At 56.4% G+C, this 25,434-nt stretch overlaps 1 protein-coding gene across 2 annotated transcripts in view; it reads right to left on the reverse strand.

Moving 5' to 3' along the window:
• The window catches only part of ANOS1 (anosmin 1), a 93,111-nt gene that overhangs the window by 26,882 nt on the left and 40,795 nt on the right, over positions 1–25,434 (reverse strand). For both annotated transcript variants that reach the window (XM_036017222.1, XM_028503751.2), the window contains exons 3-4: positions 12,445–12,507; positions 1,887–2,109 (exon numbers count right to left, since the gene is read on the reverse strand). In XM_036017222.1, the coding sequence (XP_035873115.1) occupies positions 1,887–2,109; positions 12,445–12,507 (286 nt within the window). The remainder of the gene's footprint in view (positions 1–1,886; positions 2,110–12,444; positions 12,508–25,434) is intronic.

A 25,434-nucleotide genomic window follows, 5' to 3' on the forward strand; every position in this document is an offset into this window, starting at 1 on the left:
GCCGCCGTCTGGGCAAGAAAAGAGTAAAAAAACGTATCGTCCTCTGGACGCAGGAGAGTCTAAGCCATACACCAGAATGAGGAGAGGAAAGGCGGGAATGGGGGGGAAACGGGGTCAGCCAAGGGGCAACGGTTGATGGTTCACCTGCTTGAGATCCGCCTTTGAACCCTGCACACGGGCCCCAGGCGTGTGCGCAGCCATGCTAATAAGCTCACGGCTTTGAAGGCACTGCTGCTGCTGCGTGCTGCTACTTTCTGTGCCGGCAGAGTCAAGAAAAGGCTCCCGGTGGCTTTTAACCAAAAAGGTTTCGCCGTAATAGACATACACGTTCAATGGAGGGAGGTTTTGCATACAATCGACTTTCTCCAGTGTGTAACCAGAGGCAGGGAAACAACGTAACTGGAAATCCATTAAAGGTGCATCCGTGCGTGAGAGGGGAAAGTGGGATGCTTTTAAATGTGATACACGGTACTGAGGCCAAGTTTTTTTTTTAAGGGAAACCGTGGGGATTACGTCACGTGCAGGGGAGAGGGTGTCCAGGGGAGACCCGGACGGAAGTGGGCGGAGCCTGACTTCCACAGGATGCGAAGGGTTACATTGGGCGATGCCGTCTGATGTACCGCTCTCTGTGAAAGCTCACCTGTGTTTGGAAATAATATGCATGGGTGTGTGTGAATGCACGGGCGAGAGAGAGAGGGAGAACCGGGGCGGAGATATTGCATTCTACCGGCGGTGAATAAACAAATAGCTAGCGATGGAGTCTCCCAGTTTCTTTTTTTTTTTAAGATTTTATTTATTTATTTTTAGAGAGGGAAGGGGGAGAGAGAGAGAGAGAGAGAGACATCCATGTGCGGTGGCTGGGGGTCATGGCCTGCAACCCAGGCATGTACCCTGGCTGGGAATCGAACTTGCGACACTTTGGTTCGCAGCCTGCGCTCCATCCACTGAGCTACGCCAGCCAGGGCCTGAGTCTCCCAGTTTCACTCTGCACAGTAGGCCCCGACAGGTAGGAAGGCGCTCTATGCCCCCTGCCCCCTGCTGCGCTTTGCGGCCAATCAGAGCGGCACGGGCTACAACTGCGGTGGCTGGGCGTGCAGGAACACAGCAGCTGCTCTGCGGAAGGGAGCGGGCGCACACTCAGCACAGAGGGCAGAGGGGTCCGGGAAACCGCCTGTGCGTGGGAGCTACCCCCTCGGCTCCACCGTCCGGTAGACTGAGTCCCGTCTCCTGGAAGAGCGCCGTTCCTGCTTCCAGGGTCTCCTGATTCTCACCGGAATATTAAAGTCTGCAGGATGTCACTCACGTGCTCGGCCTACGCCGAGAGGAAAACACCAGCAGGCTGGGGCAGGGAGTGGGTCTCATTCAAGGGTGCCTCCGCCCGGCCTGTTTCCTGAGGACCCGAACGTATGTGATTTCCCCCATATCAGTGCAACCTAACTGATTCCTTCTCGCCAGAGAAGGCCATCTAAGATTTCCCTCATGGAATCCTGTCCTTCCTTCGTGTTGCATTTGAAAGCATTAATAGGATGTGTTGGCTCTGCTCCAGTAGGAGCTCATTGCTCCAATGTGATTGCTGTGGTCTGTTAACCATGTTTTGGAAGTTGGGACGTATCGATTTTTAGAGAGAGGGGAAGGGAGGGAGAAAGAGAGGGAGAGAAACATCCACTGGTTGCCTCTCGCACGCGCCCCAGCCCGGGGATCAAACCTACAACCCAGGCTTGTGCCCTGACCGGGAATCGAACCAGCGACCTCTCCCTTTTACAGGATGACGCCCGACCCACTGAGCTGCGGCGGCCAGGGCTGCTGGTCTGCTCACGGGAACCCCGGGCAGCGTCAGGGTGCACCCCCCACCCCCACCCCCACCCCCAGGCCCGGCAGGCTCTCACCTTTGTACAGCGTCCTGGGCACCTGGCAGGTGTGCCCGCAGCCGTTGGAGCAGCACTTCTTCACGCCCGAGCACTCGCCGTCTGCCTCGCAGCTCTCCACGCAGGCGGCCGCGAAGCCGCTGGCCCTCTCGGGCGCGGGGCAGGCGCCCTGCTTGACGGCCAGGACGTAGTGGAGGAACTCGCAGCTGGTCAGGCACTCGGAGTTCTTCTTGGGGAACCGGGGCTGCGGGGGACCGGGCACAGTTGTGCTGGGGACGGCGGAGAGCAGGCTCCGCGTGCACTTCCCACCCACGGGCCCCTGGGGTGGCTCACAGACCCAATGTATCTATCTGCTTGCCCTCCCACAGGAGCACAAGAGGGCGCGCTCATTTCCCAAAGCATGGTAAGCCCGCCAGTTACAATGTTGCACGCAACACACACGCAGTCACTCATACACACAGCAGCATTCACAGCTCGCTACATTGTAACCGAGTTCACGGCGGTGCCAAACCACCGATGTTCAGCCCAGCCGTCAAAAACAAGCTCCGTGGGCGCTATGGAGTAGAATCCCTGTCCCTGCATTCTCCTGTGGGTTGGTTTTTCTGGAGGCCGTACACCGTAGCACGAGCCGTAACCCCGCAGAACCTGGGTGTTGCTTCAAAGCCACACCCACGTGGACATTTGGTGACCCAGGGGCGTCAGCGTCCAGGAACTGAACACGGTTGAATAGCACCCGGAGTTTAGACTCGCTGGGCACACGGGATCTCTGGTGGAGACGGAATTACAGGGGAGCAGTGCCATGGAAGCGTGGGAAGGCCTTTCAGGGCCACGGCACAGGCATTCCCCCGTGACACCGCCAGGCTGGGAGGAGCACCGAGAGGATGACCTTTTGGTGCAGCTGTAAGTCACCTAACCAGTAGTGAGCGTAGGGGTCCCTGGACTGGTGAGAAGGGTGCTTTGCGGGACACATGTGGCTCACGATGCGATCCCGTAGCACAGGGATCAGAGCGTGGTCACCGCTAGGACGTGTGTGTGTGTGGTGGGCAGCGGCCACGGGCTGGCTGCGTCGCTGCCGGGGGAAGGGGCTGAGGCTCCTGGCAGCAGCTCTGCTCGGGCGAGGAGGGGAAACCGGGAAACGCTGTCTCCGTGTTCCGGTCCTTAGGGAGACGGTGGATGGTGGCCTGACCTCTCCCCTAAGCCTCTTGGAAGGGCGTGGCCCGGCTAGCTGCCCTGCCCCAGTCATGCCCCTTGGAAGCCATTCGCCCCTGCAGCACACCTGTCCGGCTGAGGGACATCCCCCACCCCCGGGCTGCGCCCTAGCTGGGGTGGCGAGTGGTCGCTGGTGGGTGGGGGAGTGGTGCTGCTGTGAGGCCCGGCCCGTGGGCAGTGCGGGGGGCTGGGTGGGGGGGCAAGGCCACAGCCCAGGCACGAGGGCAGAGCTGCAGAAAGAAGGGGCCGGGGACGCCCACGACAGAGAGAGGACGGCACCGCCAGCAGCCTGACGATGGGTGGGATTCGGGGGTGGACAGGGAGGGCGCTTTCTCTTTACTGGGTGTCCCATCGAGTCGGTGACACTAGAAATACACGGCGTGGCGCTGCCGAGCACAAGCCCCGGGAGAGAACAAGGGTATCTGGGGGCTCGAGGCCAGCAGGCTGCCTGTGGCTCCACGCTGCTGAGTGCGGACACCTGCAGACACCTACAAACACCTGCAGACACTTGCAGACACCTGCGGACACCTGCGGACACCTGCACACACCTACAAACACCTGTGGACACCTGCGGACACCTGCGCACACCTGCAGACACTTGCAGACACCTGCGGACACCTGCGGACACCTGCACACACCTACAAACACCTGTGGACACCTGCGGACACCTGCGCACACCTGCGCATACCTGCACACACCTGCAGAATCACACCTGGAAACACTTGCCAGTAGCCCACTTGCAGCTTCTCACTGACGACTGAACATGACTCTCGACCACCGGGTCCCACCTGGGTCCCACCTGCTCACACCTGCTCCTACCTGTGTCACACCTGAGCAGCACCTGGCAAGGCCTGCCCGTGTCCTGCCTGCTGCTCCCAGCGGTGACAGGGTATGACTCCCCACCATCCGGGGACACCTAGTAACACCTGCCCTCACACCACCTTGCTACTCCTCTCTGGTAATGGATCGGGGGACCCCCCGGCCAGATGGGTAACACCCATGTAGCCCGGGAGGAGACAGGCTCGGGGGGGGGGGGATTGGGACCGTCACCCAGAGAGCCGTTCACACGAGGCTAGAGACGTGACCGTTTAAAAAAGGAAAATAACGGCCTCCCCCTGATCCACATCCCCATGGGGGGAGGTGGGGAGCGGAGAAGATGAGAAACGTCTCCAACTCTACCCCCAAAAGCAGGCGAATCACAGCACACTATTTCTCCAGTCGACGATGGCTGGGTAAGCCACGAGAAACTCCGAAGAGGATGGCGTCAGCCGGGGCACGCCCCAGTGACCACGGGAACCCCGGGAACCCGCGGAAACCCCAACACTAGCGTCAAGTATCCTCCCAGAATCCTCTGGTTCCTCTCTCCAGAACCAAAAGCCTGCATGTGCGTGAGCATGGGAAACATGATGTTGTGCGTGTCCGACCACCAGTTTTGAAAGAGCTATGCAAGCACGAGAAAGGGCTGTGTCCCACGAGGCTGTGTCTGGTGCCCAACAGTGTTCTCTGACGGCCACGAGAGTCCTTCTAACGCTATACATTTAACGTGGCTCACGGCGGCCGTGCCCAACGATGAGCAGACACAAGAGAAAGAGTTTATGCTGTTCAGCTAAATTAACAGTAGGGGGGAACATCGAAAAGCTACCTGGAAAAACCATAATCCCCAGGTGTGAGTTAGAGTTGTGGAGGTCAAATAAAACTGATTGTTCGTAATCGCTTATAAAATCTGAAAATGACATCAACTCACTGGACTGGGACGGTGTCTCCATGTAAGGGTTTTGCAGGCAGAATAGAAGAAAGCTCTCAGCCTCTCTGTGCTGAATTACCTCAAATGTGCAACTACTTATATATTTTTTAAAATCTGTATAAACATGGAAAGCATCATCTGAGGCGTTCCTCCCGCACTCAATTTCACGGTTCATGTTTCCGTGAGCTTTGGAACTCCTCAACTCAGGTCAAAACCCCCGCTAGCGATCAGGGAGGCACGCAGCGGGACCCGTGACCAAGGGCCGGCCAGCTTTCCCCGTGCCGCAAAGTGTGCACATCGGGGGTACTGGAAACGGCCCTTAGTTACCGGACTCCCCGGCCCGTGGCCCTGGGCTGAGAGTCACAAGGAAACCGTCGGAGGAAATCTGGCCAGCATTCTGGGCTCGCTGACTTGGAAACCCCAGTGCCTGTGCGTGCTCCAAGGTATAATCACAGCAGTTCCGTCCAAAACGTGTTCTCGCTGGAAACAGGGCGTGACTGCAGGCTCACCGACAGCCGCATGGGGTGGGGGGGGCCTCCATCCTCGTGATTCTAATTGCCTAGTCCCTGCCAATCACCGCGCCCTTCCTCGGAGGAGGCTCTGGAAGGCAGAGAAGGGATCTCCTCATCTTAATCACCGGCTGAGCCAACGGGGCCACATTAAGGAGGAAAAAAAAAACAAGCAGAGACGGGCTTAGGTTGGCCACGTGTGTTCCGAGAGCGCGCAAAAGAAGCATCGTCATTAGCACCATGACGTCCGTCTCCCAGGCGACCCAGAGCTGGCTGGGTGTCTCTATCCACTATTCTCCTGTTTGGCGTGGGTTCCAAAATGGGACATGTCGGTCGTGAGGGTGAGGGCCGTGGAAGGAAAAACAGTCCTCTGGGCAGGGGAGCTCTCCTCCGGCGACGCGTGAGCGTGAAAGGAAGTTTTTAAACGCTCATTGTGCATGTTACGTGAGCTCACACGTACACAGGGCTATGTGCTGTTGTGTGACCTGGCCCACGGCAGCTCCTCAATGGGAGTGGAGTGAGTGATGTCTTCTCCCCCACCCCCGCACTGCGACAGGTTTACTGTTTAATGTTTCCTAGTTAACTATGTTCTCGGTTCTACCTGCTGAAGGCAAATTTTGCTGCTTCCTATGATGGTCTTGGGTAATTCTCGTGAGCTGGGCTGAAGAAATACATCAGTGGTTTGGGTGTCACTGGAAAACACGTGATGTCTGCTTCGGTGAAAGCTTAATGTGCATTTTCCAGTCGAACGGAGTGAGGACCAAAATGCACACAGGCCAGAGACAATGAGGGAATAGGGATATTCCAGACCTAGAGAAAATGTGTAAAGGGGTCCCTGAATAGCCCATTGGGAATTCTATGAACTAAAGGTCATGTGGGTATCAGAAGACAATTGTGACCACTGGGGATGCACTATTTCCTGCGATGGGACAAGGTAAGCCCTCACAGACTTGTCGAGAGGGATGCCCATGTCTGGGGAAGCTGAGAGTTCTTGGAATCATTGTGAGTACGATACCCATAGACTTCATGTAAATATAAATATGTATGGCAACACAGAAGTATGTCTACAATATCAAGTTTCTCGTTTATCCAATGATGTCCGGTCTATTAGGGCAAGTTATTCATCACGAAATGAATGGGACTACCATTTCTTGATGAAACTATTCGTCGGAACCACCCCACAAATCACATCAATGGCAACTTTGACCAGCTCGCTGGCTGCAGTTTAAAAGGTGGACACACTGTGGCTACGATGGTCATGAATTTTTGCTTTTTCTGCTCTTGTTGCATGTGACACGAAGAATGGAATGGACTTCAAAGGTCGTGTATTTTTCTAGAGTCATTAGTATGTAACAGATGTCATTATGCACCCAGAGAAGTCAATAAAACTAAGTGGTGAAAGGAAATACCCTTGGGTGCATTCGATGAAATGAAAACCCTTCGTACTTTAATTAACACAATGTTTAATATGGGTGAGTGCTTATAAATCTCTTCTGCATCTCATCTCTTAGCTAAAACGCTGACGTGTTCTTTAGTGGCTTATCTGAGCAGTGTGCTAACTCAAATGACCTGTGGAGAGAGATCAAAATAAAACACTAACCATGGTAGGTAACGGGTTTTGGATGCTCTCAAAAAAGATACCACTGTCTTCATTTTGAGTGCTGTAAGTGAGCGGTATTGTGCCATAAAATAATTTCTGCAGAAATCATGGCACGATGAACATAAAAACATCAACATCAGTACATCAGCTTCATATGTTAGAGATCACAGGAACGTGATTGGAGAAAAGACTGCATTTGGTACCCAGTTCAGTTCAACAGAAGCGTACAGTGTACCGAATCTCAAACAGAGCGGCCTTGGCTGTGAGCCAGGGTCTGGGTGGGATCCACTCCTGCTCCAGCCGATATGCACAAGTGCAGCGCTGAAACTGCCCCCGAAAGGAGTTTTCCATCACCATCATCACCACCACCAGCATCACCATCATCTACACCATCACCACCGTCATCACCATCAGCAGCAGCAGCAGTACCACCGATACTATCATCAATACCATCAACACCATCACCACCATCATCACCATCATCTACACCATCATCAATACCATCATCACAATCATTATCATCATCACCACCATCATCACCATCATTATCATCATCACCACCATCATCACCATCATCTACACCATCACCACCGTCATCACCATCAGCAGCAGCAGCACCACCACCGATATTATCATCAATACCATCAACACCATCATCACCATCATCACCATCATCTACACCATCATCAATACCATCATCACCATCATCACCATCACCATCACCACCATCATCACCATCAGCAGCAGCAGCACCACCACCGATACTATCATCAATACCATCAACACCATCATCTACACCATCACCATCACCATCACCACCACCACCACCACCATCATTGTCATCAACATCAGCAGCAGCAGCAGCACCATCGATATTATCATCAATACCATCACCACCATCACCACCATCATACCACTATCATCAACACCATCATCACAATCATCACCATCACCACCACCGTTATCGCCACCATGATCACCATCATCTGTGCAATCATCACCATCAACATCATCCTTGCCATCAACAGCATCACCATTGTCATCACCACCATCAGCAGCACCATCGATACAATCATCAATACCATCATCACCATCATCACCACCACCATCACCACCACCACCACCACCACCATCACCATCACCATCACCATCACCACCACCACTACCACCACCATCATCACCACCACCACCACCACCATCACCATCATCACTATCAACATCACCATCATCACCACAGCACAGCAGAGCACGTCATCACTAGCAGGGGTGGCAGGTCTACCCTCCCTCACCCTCTACCAGGTGCTTTACTTGCTCATTTCACGTATTCCTCCCGGGTCCCACCACCATGACCATCTGCATTTTACAATGCAGGGAACAGAAGCTCAGGGATATCGTAACGCCTCCAAAATCACAAACAAGTAAGACTGTGGGCCACTCGTGTGGCCGGCGTTTTCCCAAGGACCACCCACACGTCAGCGGAAAGTAAAACCACGGAATCTGTGGTTCTCCGCTCCCCTCCCTCTTAGGAGCATCTCGGAGAGTCCGCATTCCTGATGTATCAAGGGTAAAGCACAGCCCTGGCTGGTGTAGCTCAGTGGGCTGAGTGTGGGCTGCGAACCAAAGTGTCGCAGGTTCGATTCCCAGTCAGGGCACATGCCTGGGTTGCAGGCCATGGCCCCCAGCAACCACACATGGATGTTTCTCTCTCTCTCTCTCCCTCCCTTCCCTCTCTAAAAATAAATAAAGTCTTTTAAAAAAGAACTCTATCATGTCATATCACTTCTGCTAAAAAAAGGGTAGAGCAAAGGAAAAAATTGCACATATAGGTAGCCCCACATATGTGTGTGTGTATATGGGTATACACGCACGTACATACAAGTATATATGCAAATTTTACATATGCACATCGAAACACGTAACTGTGCTCACAGCTGTCACTTCCCACAGCACAAGGGCACCAAGAACAACCAGGAGGGAAAAGGTGTGTGGGGAGACGTCCAGGGGGAAGCCGGGGCAGCCTCTGAGAGTCAGTGCCCGGGAGCCCCTGAGGTGTGCCGGGTGCTTCCAGCCATGAGGCGGGGTGACCCTTGGGAGATGCCATCAGCCAGGAGGCTCAGTAGACACACGACAGGTAGAGCTGCTACTAGGGGCTGCTCACAGACCCGCCTTCCGCCTGCCAAATGCCAAACTCCCGGTGGAAAAGCAGATGTTCAGCAAACACAGCGTAAGGAGTGTTGGGATCCCCCCAAAAATCTAACTTTCTGGATGGCAGCCGCGGGCCCACCTTTGAAGTGGACCATGTAAGCATGGCAGCCTTAGGTTGCTGTGGCAGCTCTCGTGCTTGGGTACCTGTGGCTGTTCTGGGTCTAGAACTGGAAGTAACGGTTGGCTTCTGCTCCCCTGGGTTGCTTATTGCACTCCAGTTTTTAAGGGCATATGGATAACGCGTGAAGAAATAAAGACGTGATGCTACTTTAAATAAATCAGAATCGCCAGCTGGATCTGCTCAAAGGCGGCACCGAAACGCTAAGTAGGCGTGAAATTGGAAAAAGCATTCTCAGTGCAAACGCTCCCGACTTATGCTTGGAAATGCAATTAGAATCTGCTTGGAAACTCGGTGACACATGCTAATTTATTAGATGTGATTACAGTTTGCTTGGTTCCCAGGCAAACTGTAGACCTCTATTTTTTTTTTAAGAGAGAGAGAGAAGGGGGAATGGAGGGAGAAAGAGGGAAACATCACAATGAGAGAGAAACATTCATCTGTGACCTCCTGTACCCACCCCGAGTGGGGACTGAACTGGCAACCCAGGAATGTGCCATGAGTGGGAATCGAACTGGCGACCCTCCACTTTGCAGGACAATGCCCAACCCACTGAGCCACATCGACCGGGCCCAACACTCCCTTCTGAGACCCCTTTCCATCTCTTCATGTTCCACCATTATCAGGACTGCATATTTTTCTGTCTACACAGTATCATGGCAGGAAGCCCAAGGACTCCACAGAATTAGTAGGCAACGGAAAGTGAGGGCCTGGTGGGGAACCCCAGCGCCAAAGGGGGACACCCAGAGAGTGCTGTGTCAAGGGTGGTGGTCGCTGGCCCTGTAGCACCCCCATGTCCGCACCGGACATGCAGAGGCACGCCCATGCTGACTGAGTCTGTAGCTGCGTTGCAGCCAGATCCCAGCCATCTGTGCACAGGACGGACCCCGACAGAGCTCTGTGGATCCTGAGCTGCCTCTGCAGAAGCTACAGTCGACCCTGCCTGGGCACCGAAACGGACCCAGCCCCAGAAACCTGGGCTTTTTATGCCACGCAGTACCCACCTCACACTGGGGACGAGGTTCTCTGCACCTGTGGCAGATGGGGGGGTCCCAGGAAAGAAGGGTGCAAACGTCACTTCCTTGGAACGGGGGCCCCTGACCACGGCCCGTCTCTGCCTGCATTCCCACTCGGGTGAGCTCAGAGAGGGCACTCGGCCTTCTAGAAAGAGCCGTGCGCATTCCGTTGGCAGCTCCTGCCTCATGGAGTCCAGTAGCTCCATAGACGCCGTCTGCCACGGGCTGCTAGTCACGTCCGCACGACAGAATTCTCCGGGGGCCCTCTAAGGGCGGGTCCCACCGACCGGGCCCAGGATTCCGAGGTGTGGCGGCCTCGGTCAGAACAGCCCCCATTTCCCTGACGTGCGCTAGGACCGAGGGGGCATCTGCTCCCCACTCCAGTGCGGCAATATTGGGGCACGGTATGCCCCACGCTGCTCTCTGAGAAGACGGCTCTTCAATCATGCTATCTCGGTGGCTCATAAATTTCCGAAACTCATCATCCGTTGTGCCCCCCGCTGAGCCTCCTAGAACACTATCGTCCTCAGCGGCACATAAAAATTCTGCGAAAACGGAGCCTGGCTATTAAAGAGAGAAAAAAAAAGGAAAAGCCTGCATTCCATCGAGACCCTTGCCTACCTGGTCCATAAATTATGGGACAGCCTTACCCAGGCCGCTGATGCTCTTGCTATATCCAGCAACTGCATTCTCCAAAACGTTAACATTCGAGATAGGGGCATAAAGCGGGACAGAATGAGGACCATTTCCTCTGGGAGGTGACAGGTAAAGGAAATCTCCGAGCAGCTGTAAAACTTCATGAGCATTCCTGGAAGCCTTTCCGTGCCATGGCGGCCGTACAGGCTGAGCTAAGAGGGAAATTTGGATTAACAAAGGGCTCTCCACCGACACCCATGCATCACCGTTACCGCGGGCAAGCTCAGCATCACGGCCACACGGGCCTTGCACGCACTCTTAATGCACAAGGCGGCGATGATGAGCGACTGTATCAGGTCTGTCTCGGTGAATGACGTGCCCTAACGATGCTCCAGCAGGGATCGGAGTTTTCAGGGTCCCGCTCGTTTCAACAGGGTGGTCAGACACGTACCCCTAAACGGAAGAGCAGCCAGGCAACGAAGAACACCCGCAGAGACGCACAGGCGAACAAAGAGCCACACCGGACGTGGAGACAGGAGCTCCCTGAGCATCGCACGGGGGTCTCTTGGCAGAGCCGCTCACGTGAACAAGCCAGACGGGGTCCCGACGGCTCCACGGTGATTGCACAGAGAGAGTGTGGCCATCTCCCTTGGGATTTCCAGGGAGGAGGTTTCCGATGGCCTTCAGGGACCCTTCTCCCGGGACCAGACGTCATGGTATCAACCCACGGTCACGGACAGGAAGTCACAATCATGGGTTTATCAATGAAACACCACGGCCCTCCTTGCTCCTCAAGACTCTACAGTGATGTTTGTTCGCTCACCTAGATGCATGGTTGGTGTACAGACTAGAACACAGTGCTGGCCGGGGAGCTCCGTTGGCTAGAGCATTGTTCTGACACACCGAGGCCGTGGGTTCAATGCCCGGTCAGGGCACATGCAAGAATCAACCGACAGATGCATGCATCAGTGAGTGGGACAATGGATCACTGTTTCTCTCCTCTCTGTGTCATCAGTAAGTTTAAAAGATCTTTACAAACAGAGTAGAATACAAAGTATCCTCCTCTTGCCGGAGGGTGCTTTACCGACCATGGACACCGAGGGGGCAGCCTCACTCCCGCCTCTGCCCTCCGTCCATTGGTGCTGGTTTTTTTACCCGTGAGCCTCTGCTCTGCCGTACGTGTCCAGGGGCCCGATGCCCTTCTTCTCGTTTGCAGTCTGCAGCAGACGCGCCCTGAGGGAGCCCCTCGGAGTCACGCCCTGCTCCGGTCCCCTCCTTGTGTGTTGGGGGCGGGGGCCGTGCTTCAACCGAGGGGATAGGCTTTCCTGTGTCTGTGTGAACAGCCACGGAAGCCACAGAAGGCCCAAGCATTGCTTCCCTTTGCATGTGCACGCACACACACACACACACACACGCGCGCGCGCGCGCGCGCGCACACGCACGCGCAGGAAATGCGGAGACACCAGAAGCGCTCCAGGCCCACTGCACCCCAGCTGCACCAGCAGCTGCGCGCAGGGATACAGGGTGCCCGGCACTTCTTACCTCGCAGAAGCTCTGGCACGGCTCCTTCCGCAGGTCCCAGGACTCCTTGCAGGGCTCCAGGCACTGCAGGAAGACAGCACAGGTGAGTAAGACAACGGGCACAAGAGACCTGCCCAGAGGCAGGAGCCCGGGTGCCCTTGGTTCAGCGTGCCTCCTCCTCCCCGGCACGGGCGGGGCGCGGCTCAGCTCTGCGCCGCGGGGTGCGGGGCGGCCGCTTCGCTCGCTGCAGGGCAGGTGCAGAAATGTGCATTTCCACGCAGCTGCAGAGTCGCACCGTGGGGAGGGGACCCAGAGCACAAGGGGTGGCGCCCCCCCTCGGGCACAACAGGTTGCATCAGAAATACTTCTCCGAGGTGGTCATCACACATGACTTGGCTTTTCTGATAAACTCTGATACTAATGTGGTTTGCTCTTGGCGACACAGCGATGCTGTTTTGTATGCCGGCCTGCAAGGAACTGAGTGAAGGCGCATTGTATAAAGACATACGTATACACAATATGTATCTCCACGCACACACTGTGGTCAACTTATGTCTTCAGCTCAGTAAATCAAACAGCATTAACATTCACCCAGTTTAATCACTCTCCTAAAATAGCTTGAATACCCTTGGCTGGCATAGCTCAGTGTATTGAGCGCGGGCTGCGAACCAAAGTGTTGCAGGTTCGATTCCCAGTCAGGGTACATGCCTGGGTTGCAGGCCACGGCCCCCAGCAACCGCACATTGATGTTTCCCTCTCTCTCTCTCTCTCTCTCTCTCTCTCTCTCTTTCTCCCTCCCTTCCCTCTCTAAAAATAAATAAATAAAATCTTAAGAAAAAAAATAGAGAATAAATCTAGTGTGACTTGCCTAGGAAAGTTTTGGCATATGCATTACTCTTGATATATGCATTTTGATAAGAGATAATACATAAGATCCACTGTTCAATAACAATGATAATAACAAATAGTGTTGTTGAAACAATAAGGTATATGTAAGTGCATGTATAATATATAGTTTATTCCCATCTGTCGCACATTATGTAAATAGAACAAGATAAAAACAGATAGCAATACATAGGAGACAGCAGGTAGACCTCAGACTTGACAGGTACATGTTGCATTCATATGAGTGGAGATTTGATTTTCAAAATTGTCTTTTAACGCAAGTTCGAGCTGGTGAAATTAACAGTCGTGTCTAGTTCAATGTCAGTCATGAAATATTGGCCCAGCCTGGCACCCGTGAGTTCATTACTATCCAGTCCGCATGCTTTGCATTCCCCTCTTGGTGCATTTCTCCATGAGGACCCCAGGACCGGTGAAATCCCACACAGGTACACTGTAGAATTCAGGATCTACCCTGATATGGCTTTGTCAGCCACTTTCAAATAACCTCTCTGTTTTAAAATAAAGATGTAGTTTGCCTGGCTGGCGTGGCTCAGTGGACTGAGTGAGGGCCGTGAACCAAAGCATTGCAGGTTCAATTCCCAGTCAGGGCACATGCCTGGGTTGCAGGCCACGGCCCCCAGCAACCGCACATGGATGTTTCTGTCTCTCTCTCTTTCTCCCTCCCTTCCCTCTCTAAAAATAAATAAACAAATAAATAAATAAAATATTTTAAAAATAAAATAAAATAAAGATGTAGTTTAACGATAAACTGGAAAATCTAGGGTAACATTTAATCTTCAAATACCTCTTGCCATGTTTAGTTAAAATGAATACCTGAACACAAGCCACCACACCTGTCTCAGGGCCCATCCATCACGGCCGTGCTCCTGCAGGGGTGATGGATGGCCAGTAACAGGGGCATCCCCCTGGAGGTCACGAGAAAGGCCCATGGGTTGCCTGCCTCTGGCCGTACAGAGTCACTGTACAGAGTCAGGACCCCTGAGATCGGGGTCCAGAAATCTTCTTCTGTTAAAGATCTTATTTATTTATTTATCTTTAGAGAGAGGGGAAGGGAGGGAGAAACAGAAGGAGAGAAACATCCAAGTGTGGTTGTGTCTCTTGCGCCCCCTACTGGGGGTCATGGCCTGCAACCCAGACATGTGCCCTGACTGAGAATCGAACCAGGGACCCTTTGGTTTGCAGGCCAGCGCTCAACCCACTGAGCCACGCCAGCCAGGGCACTAAGCTTACATTTTCAGAATGATGTGTTGGCAATACATCACCGCACACTAAGCTTACATTTTCAAAGGCCCAGGAATAAGAGCTGGTCCTACGGTATCCCACGAGGAGGTCGGCCGCAAGAAAGAGCACTGAGTCCCTGGGGCTTTCCCCGCCACATGTGCACCCCCAGCGGCACCCCGTGGACTGCACTGACAGACACGCCGACAGCAGCTGGTGACAGGGACCTGGGGTGGGCACACTCAGACGCAGCCAGGGACCCAGCCAACACGGCCAGGCGTGAAGGGCGGGGCCGCGTCAAGAAACAGGAAGGACGGCAGACCCGAGCTGCCCCGGCGGCCAGGACACCGGGCCTCTGGTCGTCGCCGGAACTGCCCGGCGGCTGCAAACCCTACACCGTGGCCAGGGACACGGACGTCATGCAAACCTCTCTGTTTTTAAGTGTGTCACACGGCCTGTGTGGGTGTCTGTTTATTGTGCTTTCTGGACAGTGTAACATGGCAGGTAAATTATCTGAACTGCGTGGTGGCTCTGAGTGGACAGATGCACTCCGTGGACACCAGGCAAGGCGTGGGGACGCTCTGACGTGTGATAACAGAGGAGAGAGGTGCCGGCTGCCCATAGGCAGGGGTCGGGGATGCTGCTCAAACATCCCTGGTTGCCCAGGGTTCCGCTGCCTCCTGCCCCCGGTGCCAGACGGTCTGGCTGCCAGAGCTCGTGGTGCTGAGGTTGAGAACTGGTGGGTAAAGCACAACAGACACGCAGTGCATCCTTCCCAGTAACCGAGTCAGGCCTGAGAACACCACGCCCTCCAGGGAGACCGGGAGAGGCTCCTCAGCTGGGGCCTCTGATCACGGAGCGATTTTGTCTATTTTTCTAAGATTTATTTATTTATTTTTAGAGAGGGGAGGGAGGGAGAAGGAGAGAGAGAGAGAAACATCCATGTGCGGTTGCTGGGGGCTGTGGCCTGCAACCCAGGCTTGTGTCCTGACTGGGAATCGAACCTGTGACGCTTTGGTTCGCAGCCCGCGCTCCATCCACTGAGCTACACCAGCCAGGGCATGATTTTGTCTATTTTGGCTGCTTTCACCCTCCTCGGGCACGGGTTGGGTGGTGTGAGTTCCCTGGTCAAGTTAGCCAACAACGATCACCTCAGGCCCAAAGCAGATGGGTTTCCGTGGACAACATCTGGGCCACGAGCGAGTCCAGCCTAACCAGCTTCCTCCGCCTCACCCGGACTGCCTCCTTGAAGCGGGTCCCGTCTCTGTTCCCCAAAGCGACCCCCTCGTGCCGCTGGCCCATGGGGCATGTGGGAAGGGGAGAGCAGACCCTGAGGACCCCCGAGTGGCACGGCCGGGGGGGGGGGGCCAGTTCACAGCACAGGAACGGAAAGGCTTGGATTCTCGCCCTAGCTGCCATGTGTCTAGTCTGTGCAACAGGGAACATCACTCAGCCCGTCAGTGGATTTGCACAGGAGCGCGCCATCGTCCGTGTTAACTTGGTAAGACACCACGGAACGGGAGGGGCAGAGAGCTGGGAGCAGGACAGATGCGCAGGGAACCTTTAGAGTGACGCGCACACGGACCCTCAGCACAAACCCGCGGGGCTGTGTCGAGCTAGGCACTGTGGCTCCTCCTTGTTGGGAACAGCGCGCGGCCACTCAGTGGGACACCAAGGGCTGGGGACACCAAGCCAGCGGCTCCAGGCAGCCTGCAGGAGTCAGACTGGGCCATGGTGTGGCCCCGCCGAGGGACTTATTTCCATGACAAAGCCGTGCCCCATTTCTGCCACCAGCCTGCAAGGGCTTAGGGAGGTGGTGCACAGGAAGGGGGATTTGGAAACCAAAAAGGGCTTCGAAAATCCACGAGATTACTAAACATTAGGCTCCCAGAGAGGGCTCAGCCCCAGAATGCCCAGGTGCTGCGGACTCCGGGTATTTGGGTCATCGCAACCGATGCGACTGATACGCTGCATCCAAGCGGTGCCATTCTAGGAGGGAAAGGAAGAACGCAGGAGGAAATTATTGCTCATGGCTTAGCTGAGCCACCATCAAGACACACTTCCTCACGTTCATAAAAGAACAGCACCAAGGTCACGTTCCTTAAGCAGCCATCCGAATAAATTCTGCAGCCAAAACACTTCCTTCAAAATCCAAATGTTGACCTATGTCCCATATGCAAGGGGCCGGAAGCAAAGTGACATTTTGGGAAGGAACCAAAAACCACGCTACACTGAAGAAACCAGCATTCCCCATATTTCAGCCTGTCAAAATGAACCCCTGCTCCGTTGACAAGTACGCATTAGCGTTTCGGACGAGCAAAGCCCTGACTTAGTCACCAATGTGGGAGGGGGGCGGGGGGGGGGGCGAGGGATGCATTCTGCCAAGGTAGTTGATCATGTCCATGGGACAGATGTATCTCCATAAGGGAGTCTCCGGCAATGGAGCATACAGTAAGGGGGGGAAGAGAATGCCCCGTGAGAAACAAGGGTGTGATGTGTGTTTCCGCCCGGGGTCGCAGGCGAGAACATCAGAGAACCAAGGATTCACGACTTAGCTCAGAAGGGCGGTTAGAACTCGGGCAGGCGTTGCACCTACACCTGGGGCCTGGGCGATACTGTAGTTGCCCGGGGTCCAGGGCAGTGCGCCGGGAGAGCAAAGGGGAAGGGAGATTGAACACAGTAAGTCACCAGGTGAGGAGACGGCCCTTGGACTTCGATGAGGAGCCACTGACCGTGTCACAGCAAGAGATGCAGGGCCCCAGCTTCTGTTTAAGAGGACACTCGCGCATTGCAGTGGCCCAGAGATGGGAGATATTGCTGCCAACGAAACCAGAGCGAAAGGTTTGACAGGGTCTTCGAAATCTTTGTTAGAAATAAACAAAAAAACCCAATTACAATGGAAAACAATGAATATGGGAGTTTTTATAGAAAAACATTGATGTGCAAGAGAAACATCAACTGGCTGCCTCCTCTCTGCGCCCCAACCGGGGGTGGAACCAGCAACCAAGGTTATGTGCCCTGACCAGGAATCAAACCCCCAACCTTCTGGTATACAGGGCAGGGCTCTCACGGACTGAGCCACCTGGCCGTGGCAAAAAAATCATACTGGAGGCATAATTCGTCCTCTCTCAACACACACCGCTGTGCACGCCATGAGCTCTCTAGAAATAGGCATGCAATGCTGTTTCATGGAAGACCTGAGCAACCAGGTGTCTGTCACCTGTGGCACTGGAGCATAGCACTGAAGTTTCGAACAGGGCTGCAGGGTGGCTCCTCAGGTTAAAAAGATGCTAACCAGCCCTGGCTGGCGTAGCTCAGTGGATTGAGTGCGGGCTGTGAACCACAGCATTGCAGGTTCGATTCCCAGTCAGGGCACATGCCTGGGTTGCAGGCCACGGCCCCCAGCAACCGCACATGGATGTTTCTCTCTCTCTCTCTCTCTCTCTTTCTGCCTCCCTTCCCTCTCTAAAAATAAAGAAATAAAATCTTTTAAAAAAATAAGTAAAATAAACAGTCATGAGTGTATAACAATGATACACTATATCATAACAATTATGGATGAGCACATATAATTGTTACTAGAGTTGTTATTGTTTACATTGTTATATGTAGTTGCATATATATGCTTACCTACAATTGTCATGATAGTTATATTGTTAATATGTTATTGTTTTATATCTATCTACTATATTGTTATATTATATTAATATGTAACTAAATATGTCCATTTCATGTAAGTGCACCAGAAAGAGAGACACAGAGCAGGTCAGGGTCGGCAAGCGAAAATGGAAAGAGCCAGTCAGAGGCACCGTCTGCTCCAGCAAATGAAGATGACAGGGACCCAGGGCGAGCCCTGGCGACAGCCGGGAGTCATCGCTCCCTCATCCGGGACAGGAGGCCGGCTCTACCCCAACCGAGTCACAAGCCGTCTGTGAGCTGTATGCCCTTTCCCCGGAAGGTTTCCATTTAACCAAGTTAGAAAGTAAGCGCACACCAAGCGACCTGAACATCACCTCAAAGCACAGATGCCTGCCAAGCGACCGTGAGGACGTACCAACAGGCAGAAAGTGATAAAACGCTGGAGAGCAGCTGCCGACGGGCTGGCGAGGAGGTGTGGGGGCTCGGGGACATGTGCAGCCGACGTGCCCCCGTGCGCAGCAGGGACAGTGGGGCCATCCACAGAGCAGGGACCCGAGACTCCGCCGGGCCTCGTGAGGCTGCGTCTCATAGGGGTGCTGAGCAGGCGGCGGGGCCCAGCTCAGGAGTGCCGTGGTCCGGGCCAGCACCCGGATGTCCCCGGCGAATCCCCCGTGGCTGTGTCACCACCCCAAACCCCCTGCCTCCCTGTGCTGGCCGCTCACGGTGGAGCAGAGGACACGCCACCGCCCCCAGGCCTGGGGCCCGCATCCCCTCCCTCCTTTGCACCCAGTAAGCCCTTCGGACACCATCGAAGCAGCAACAGAGCTCTCAGGAACCTGTCCTGAACGGTGACTGGGCCCCAGCCCCACCCGCACGCCCCGCCGGAGCCCAGGCGTGCAGCGAGAACAGAGCGCGAGCCTGCCCGTCTGGTTCACGGGCGTCTGCCTTCGCTCCGTGAGGGCGCCTTTGCTCACGAGGAGAAGCTGCCCTCCTACCACGAACGCTTAAGAACCGATCGCAACACCGCCCTTCCTCGGGGAAAATAAACACCGTGTCTGCCATCGGAGCGCTCCAGAAAAACACCCGTGGCTGGAGACACGTTCTCTCCCTGTGCCATCTGAAACCCAGAACGTGTCACACACACACACACGCACACACACACACACACCACACTGTACTATCATTTGGCTACAGGCATGTGCGCTTTGGCAGGCTGTCAAACCGACCCCTGGGGGAGCCCCAGGGAACGGCAACAGCCCCACAAAGCTGCCACAGCCGCGGGTCAGGTTTTAGCAGACAACCATTGTGCGTCCTCAGAACCCCGCGCCCTCCCGGGAGCGCAGTTTGCATAGCTCAGCGGGGGAACCACGGGCCGCCCGCAGCCAGGCCCTGTCCCCGGGGGAAAGCCGGCGCGTCCTGGCACAGCGGGTCCCCGCCACCGCCGAGCCCCCAGGTTAAAGAACACCTAGCCGCACGGCACGCTGAATGGAGATTAGGAGTTCCCTCATTTCACGCCCCGCTGGAAAGTTTGTGCAGGCCTTGCGCTGACCCTTGTCTCCGAATGTACTTTTTTTTACACCGACACGTTTTCTCAGCAATGCACACTTCCTGAGAGATCCTGTCACCGGCAGAGCCGGGGGCGGGGGGCGGCCACGCGGGCCGTCTTGGCCAGCTGGGTGGCCTGCTGCTCTTTCTCCTGCCGCCCACCTCGGCCTGGCTGCCTCTGCGGAACACGGAGGCACGTCCCAGGAGGCCTTGCAGCTTGCAATCAGCCCCCGTCTGAAATCTCAGACCTCCTTCCCAGCCTGTCGTTTGGGTAATAAGATGGTTTCTGTCGGCAGCGTGCAAGAACGCCACAGGTAGACGCACGCTGTTCACGGATCATTCCCAGAAATTAGAGCTACGTGTCTGATGGCCGGCCAGGAGTGGGGCCCCACCCTGCGAGAGCGAGCCTGTGTGCTCCGCCTCCTTCCTGCCGGCTGCGCGCGCACGAGGAACGCGTTCCCGCGATTTCTCCGGCGCACGCACAAGGCGCACGTCTCTGGGCGTGTGCACCCACGGGACCCCCTTCCAACAGGGAAGGGCCGCCTGGCCTGCAAAGACCGGACTGATGGCAAAGAGAAGGCAGCAGAGAGCACATCGCACAGGCTTCCGCTGGCTCCCGAGAGAGGCGGCGAACTGTTTTCAGATTCCAGAGTGGCCAAGCCAGGCCGGGGCCCCTCCCCAGGGAGGGGCTTCTGCCTTTCCCATTGTGTGCAGATCAGTAGTCATTGCTGTGTGCCAGGGAGCCGACTCGGTGACCCTTGCAGGCACGAAGGACGGCCCAGCACCCCTCTCCTGCGCGCCCCACCCAGAAGACAGCGGAGTGCAGGGGCGCCCCAGGTCGAGGACCCCTGGGAGTTGGATACACCCCCTCCCCATCAGAGCAGTGCAGAGGGGCGCTGTGTGCTTGCGGCTGCTGCTGCTTCGTCTCTCCCCGGGGGCCCCACTGCCCGCCCGCATGGCTCAGCAGCCAGAGGCAGGGCCTGCTCCCTGCGAATGAATTTCACGGTGCAACGCAATGCAGCCGCCATTTCCCTGGGGAGCTCAAAGCCCTCCTTTGTCAGCCCCGGGGAGGGTCAGGGTAAGGCTGGCATTTTAGCAGCTGAGTCTGTTTGTCTTCACGCAGAGGTCTGCTGACGGGAGGGGCGCGGAGGAAGGGGACCCCCAAAGGAGCCAGACTCAGCAAGCGGTCTTTTCCGCTCTGTACAGGGCCAGACGCCCTCCTGCCACGGTGCAGCCGAGTAAATGGGCTGTGCACGGCCCCATGGCCCCGCCGAACCCCTTGCAAGAAACCCCAGAGACCCAGCCTTCTCCTCCTTGGAGGCTGGGGTCTCACTTGTTGCTCTAACAAACAAACAAACAAACAAAAATAAAAAGCAAAGTCTTTTGCTCAGACTTTTTAATCAGAAAGAAGAGAAAAACAAAAAAAAAAAGCTCTGCAAACCAATGGTATTGGAAATATATTAAGGACATATTTCTTGGGTTATTTTTATTTGGGGGGGTTAGAAATAAAACCTTAGAGTTCAGAAATTAGCCCTTCTCAGTGCAGGTGATGTGTTGCGTTTTTAGAAGACATTTGCCATTTGAGACTCCTCCGAGCTCACTCTAGCTGGAGACAGCTTCTTTGAAGGAGCACTTTGCAGGAGAAGATTTGTATCGATGGCTCCTGGGAGCCTGGCTAGAATTCCTACTCCAGAGAGAAAGTGGCGGGGACGGATGGCCCCTAAACACTGAAGTCATGGAATAGGATGCCAATCAATTGGTCAAAACCAGAGTGGGCCTTGGCTGGTGTGGCTCAGTGGATTGAGTGCGGGCTGCGAACCAAAGGGTCGCAGGTTCGATTCCCAGTCAGGGCCCATGCCTGGGTCGCAGGCCAGGTCCCCAGTAGGGGGCGCATGAGAGGCAACCACACATGGATGTTTCTCTCTCTCTTTCTCCCTCCCTTCTTCTCTCTCTAAAAGTAAATAGATAAAAGCTTCTTTTAAAAAAAGCAGAGTGGGTTTTGCAGTGGAATTACAGTCGGCACAGTGACGCTTTCTCATCATGGTGAGGTGACACCTCCTTCTCTCGTGGGAGTCTCGAAGATTAGGGGTTTGCCTCCGTCGCTCAGCCTCAAGGTCGAAGAAGAAGCCTGTTGCACATACAGGGCCCGGCACAAAGAACGCCCCTGGTTTATTACAAAGTCTTCTATCACAGAACGATAAGCGTGTCATTCTATAGCATGACAGCATCACACTCCAGCACAGCCTGTGACCTTCCGGGGGAAAAGCTCACACGCACACTGTAAACCATTACCGTGCCAGCCACACTCGGGGCGGCGTCCTGTCCACCAGACCCTGCATGCGGGGGGGGGGGGGGGAGGGGGGGGGGACTCGGGAGGGGAAGGCCCCCAGGCTCAGGAAGTCTCCAAGGCAGCAGGCGATCGACAAGGAAACATTTTCCGGATCTGAAGCGCCCTTGTAGACATAGCAGATTCACAAGCACACCTGCCCACATCCGGGGCATGAGTCCGTGTGCTACCTGCCCAGAGACGGTCCCCGTACCGAAAGACAGGTGAGCTTGTAGCTTGTCACCCTGGGCCCTGTTCGAGCCGGTCAACCGAGCAAAGCGCCCCCTGGTCTCAGGACACGGGTGACCGAAACTCTAGGTGGACTCGTACCGGGCAGGCACGAGCTGGGCCCCCGATTCTGTCTGAGATTCAGCAGGAAGGGAGCAGAGGTGGGAAGACCAGTCTGCCCCACACCGGTGTGTGAACCCAGCGGGAGCCCAGTCCGGGCGAGACAGAGGGCGGCCGGGGCCCGGGAGTCCTCTCACAGGGCCCGAGCACCTACCTCGAAGCCCCAGAGAGCAACAGCAGGTGGAAAGGCACCGGGGAAGGAGCTGCAAGTCCGGCATCAGGGTAAGAGCCAGGGCAGGGAGTTTCCTCCCAGACGGAAGCGTGGGCAGAGACCATGGCCCCTTTGCTGAGCCCTCCCCCGACACGCACCGTGGACAGACGGCGAATCTGGGTCTCCATCTGCCCGGGTGGCATGGCTCACCCTGCCCTGGTGGCCCCCTGAGACCCCGCCCCACCTAGCTTTTCCCCAGGCTTGGACCAGTCTCGGCGCTATTTCTCCCAAGCTGCCAGCCTCAGCCCACACTGCATGCGCACCCCCACTGAATATGTCCAAGGTCCACAGTCCCCCAACAAGCAGCAGCTGGCCTCCCTGGGCCGGGCGCCCTGGCCTCAGCAGCCCCGGCCCTAAGCAGCAGGCAGGCTCAGTTCAGAGCCCCGCCCCTCCCAGCTGCCCCCGAGCCCCGGACAAGCAGCCAGCAACCACAGATGGCAGTGTGCATGCCAGCAGGTGGCCCCAGGCTGGGCACACGCAGAGGCCGACCTGGCCCTGCACCAGAGCCCCTCCCACAGGGCCCCAGAAGCCACAGACCTGCAGTTCATGCCATCTCACAGCCACCAGGGACACACCCCAACTGGGGACTTGGCAGGCACCGGGGACATCAAATCCTGTGCTGAGGGATGGCCCCTACACCGCGTCTCCCACACCAGAGGCATGGCCAGTCCTCACAGCTGACCGGCCTGGAGGTCCCACCTGCCCCCTGACATGCCAACGGCAGCCAGACTCCGCGTCAACGGGAGGGCGCGCAGCCCACGCAGGGGTACAGCCCTGGGTGGGGCACCCGGCTCAGGTGACCAGGGAGGCTGTGCCACTGGGCCCCTCAGGACACCTGCTACCTGAGGCCACCCTGCCAGGAGCTGGAGATGCAGCAGCTCTGCGAACACATGGGAATGAGCCCAGGGAGGCGGCCAAAATGAGGAGACCAAGAAACGTGTCCCAGTGAAAGAACAGAAGAAAAGCTCCGGAAGAAGAGCTGAAGGAAGTGGGGGCGGCGGATCAGGCAGAGAACGGCCCCCACGGCACACCTGTGTCCCGCTCGCGCCACGGTAGCCGCCCCCTGGGGCGGGCCGTGGTACCGCCGGGGACAGATTCTTGCTTTGCTGCAGGGGCACCCCAAGGGCACTCCGTGCACGAGTAGGGCTACTCCACCGACGACCACGGGGATGCAAGGCCGCCTGCCTGCACTGCAGCGAGCTCTGCCCTCTCAAACTGCACCCCCAACCCTGGCAGGAGGGGGCGCCCCAAGGTATGCAGGCGCCGGAACGTGTTCCAGGGAGCGCCCGCCGCCTCTGAGCTCCTCCTGCCCCCGGCGGCCAGAGGCCGGGTCCTGCGTCCTTCAGGGGCGATGGCCCACGTCCCGGGAACTGGGCAAGCGCCTTCAAGGCGCCTCCCTCCAGGCCCTGGGAGAGGCCCTTGCAGTGGGTTCACGCGTAAAACCTGCAACGTCAGCTGTTTGCATGCGCCTTTCTGACGTCCATCGGCTTCATTCCCACACCCCTCATGGTGTGGTGGTGGCGGGGGTGGGGGGGGTAGTGGGGTTCTTGTTTTCTGTTTTTTGGGGGGGGTAGCAAAGGCTGGCCAGGGTGACTTCTGCCTGCTGCCATGACAGCTGCAGGGGACCAGCCGGGCTCCACGGGGGCCAGCCCTCCTGTGGCCAAGGCTGGCACCTTTCTCCAGAAGCCCCAGGGCCGCACGCAGCTCATGCTGGTGTTGCTCCGCCAGCAGATCAGCACCACGGCGCCACTCCTGGACCGGCCCGCTGACGCCCCTCCCACTGACACCCTGCCCGCTGATACCCCGCCCACTGATGGCCAACCAACTGATGCCCCGCCCACTGATACTCCACCCACTGATGCCTACCCACTGATGCCCCGCCCCACTGATGCCCTGCCAGCTGACGCCCAGCCCACCCCGTGGGCTGCGTCCCAGCACCCCCTCTGAGCAGCAGCAGGAGGAGGCTGGGACCACCGACAGGCGAACCGTGTTCTATTTCTCCACGAGACAACAGTGTGATGAGAGCTTTTGTCTGACATCCTCACGTGAGGCTGTGTGTGTGTGTGTGTGTGTGTTTATTTGTTACTGATTCTAGAGAGAAAGGGAGATAGAAAGAGAAACTTCCCTGTGAGACAGGAACGTCGACCCGTTGCCTCCTGTACGTGCGCCCCAACCAGAGATCAAACCCGCCACCGGGGTGCGTGCCCTGACCGGGAATCGAACCCACAACCTTCTGGTGCACAGGACAACGCGCCGACCCACTGAGCCACGGTCCAGGGCAGCTCAGTGAGGCCTTGGGCGGGGCTGGAGGCCGGGCGAACAGGGGGCACGTGCTGCAGTAGAAGTGGACAGAGCAGGGCAGAGAGGAGCAGGCGTGCTGCCGTGAGCAGAGCTGGCACTGGCCCGGCGACCCCAGGGAGGTGCCCTTCAGCCACCCTGCCCAGTCAAAGGGAGGGCGGAGGCGTGGGGCGGGACCCCATCTGTGCCCACCCGCCGAGGGCATCCTGGGAACAGGCAACCCGAGAAAGAGGGAGCCCCCGCTGGACAGAACCGGTTTACCCATGAGAGAGACGTTTGAAAGCCTTCAGGAGCCACGCTCACGGCCATTGCTAATTAACGGTTGCACGGATTCTCATGCAAATGCGCCCGGGGCGGTGATGGGCTGACACCCGAAAGAAAGCCGGCAGTGTCTGCAGACGGCAGCGAGACGGGAAGACGTGGCCCCAAGGAGACACAGGGAACCAGGCCCGGCACCCTGGGAACTGCGGGGTGGGGCGGCCCAGGGCGGACAGCAGCGCCGGCTGCAGCCCACCCGAGG

Source organism: Phyllostomus discolor, chromosome Y (assembly GCF_004126475.2).
Source record: "Phyllostomus discolor isolate MPI-MPIP mPhyDis1 chromosome Y, mPhyDis1.pri.v3, whole genome shotgun sequence".
NCBI lineage: Eukaryota > Metazoa > Chordata > Mammalia > Chiroptera > Phyllostomidae > Phyllostomus > Phyllostomus discolor.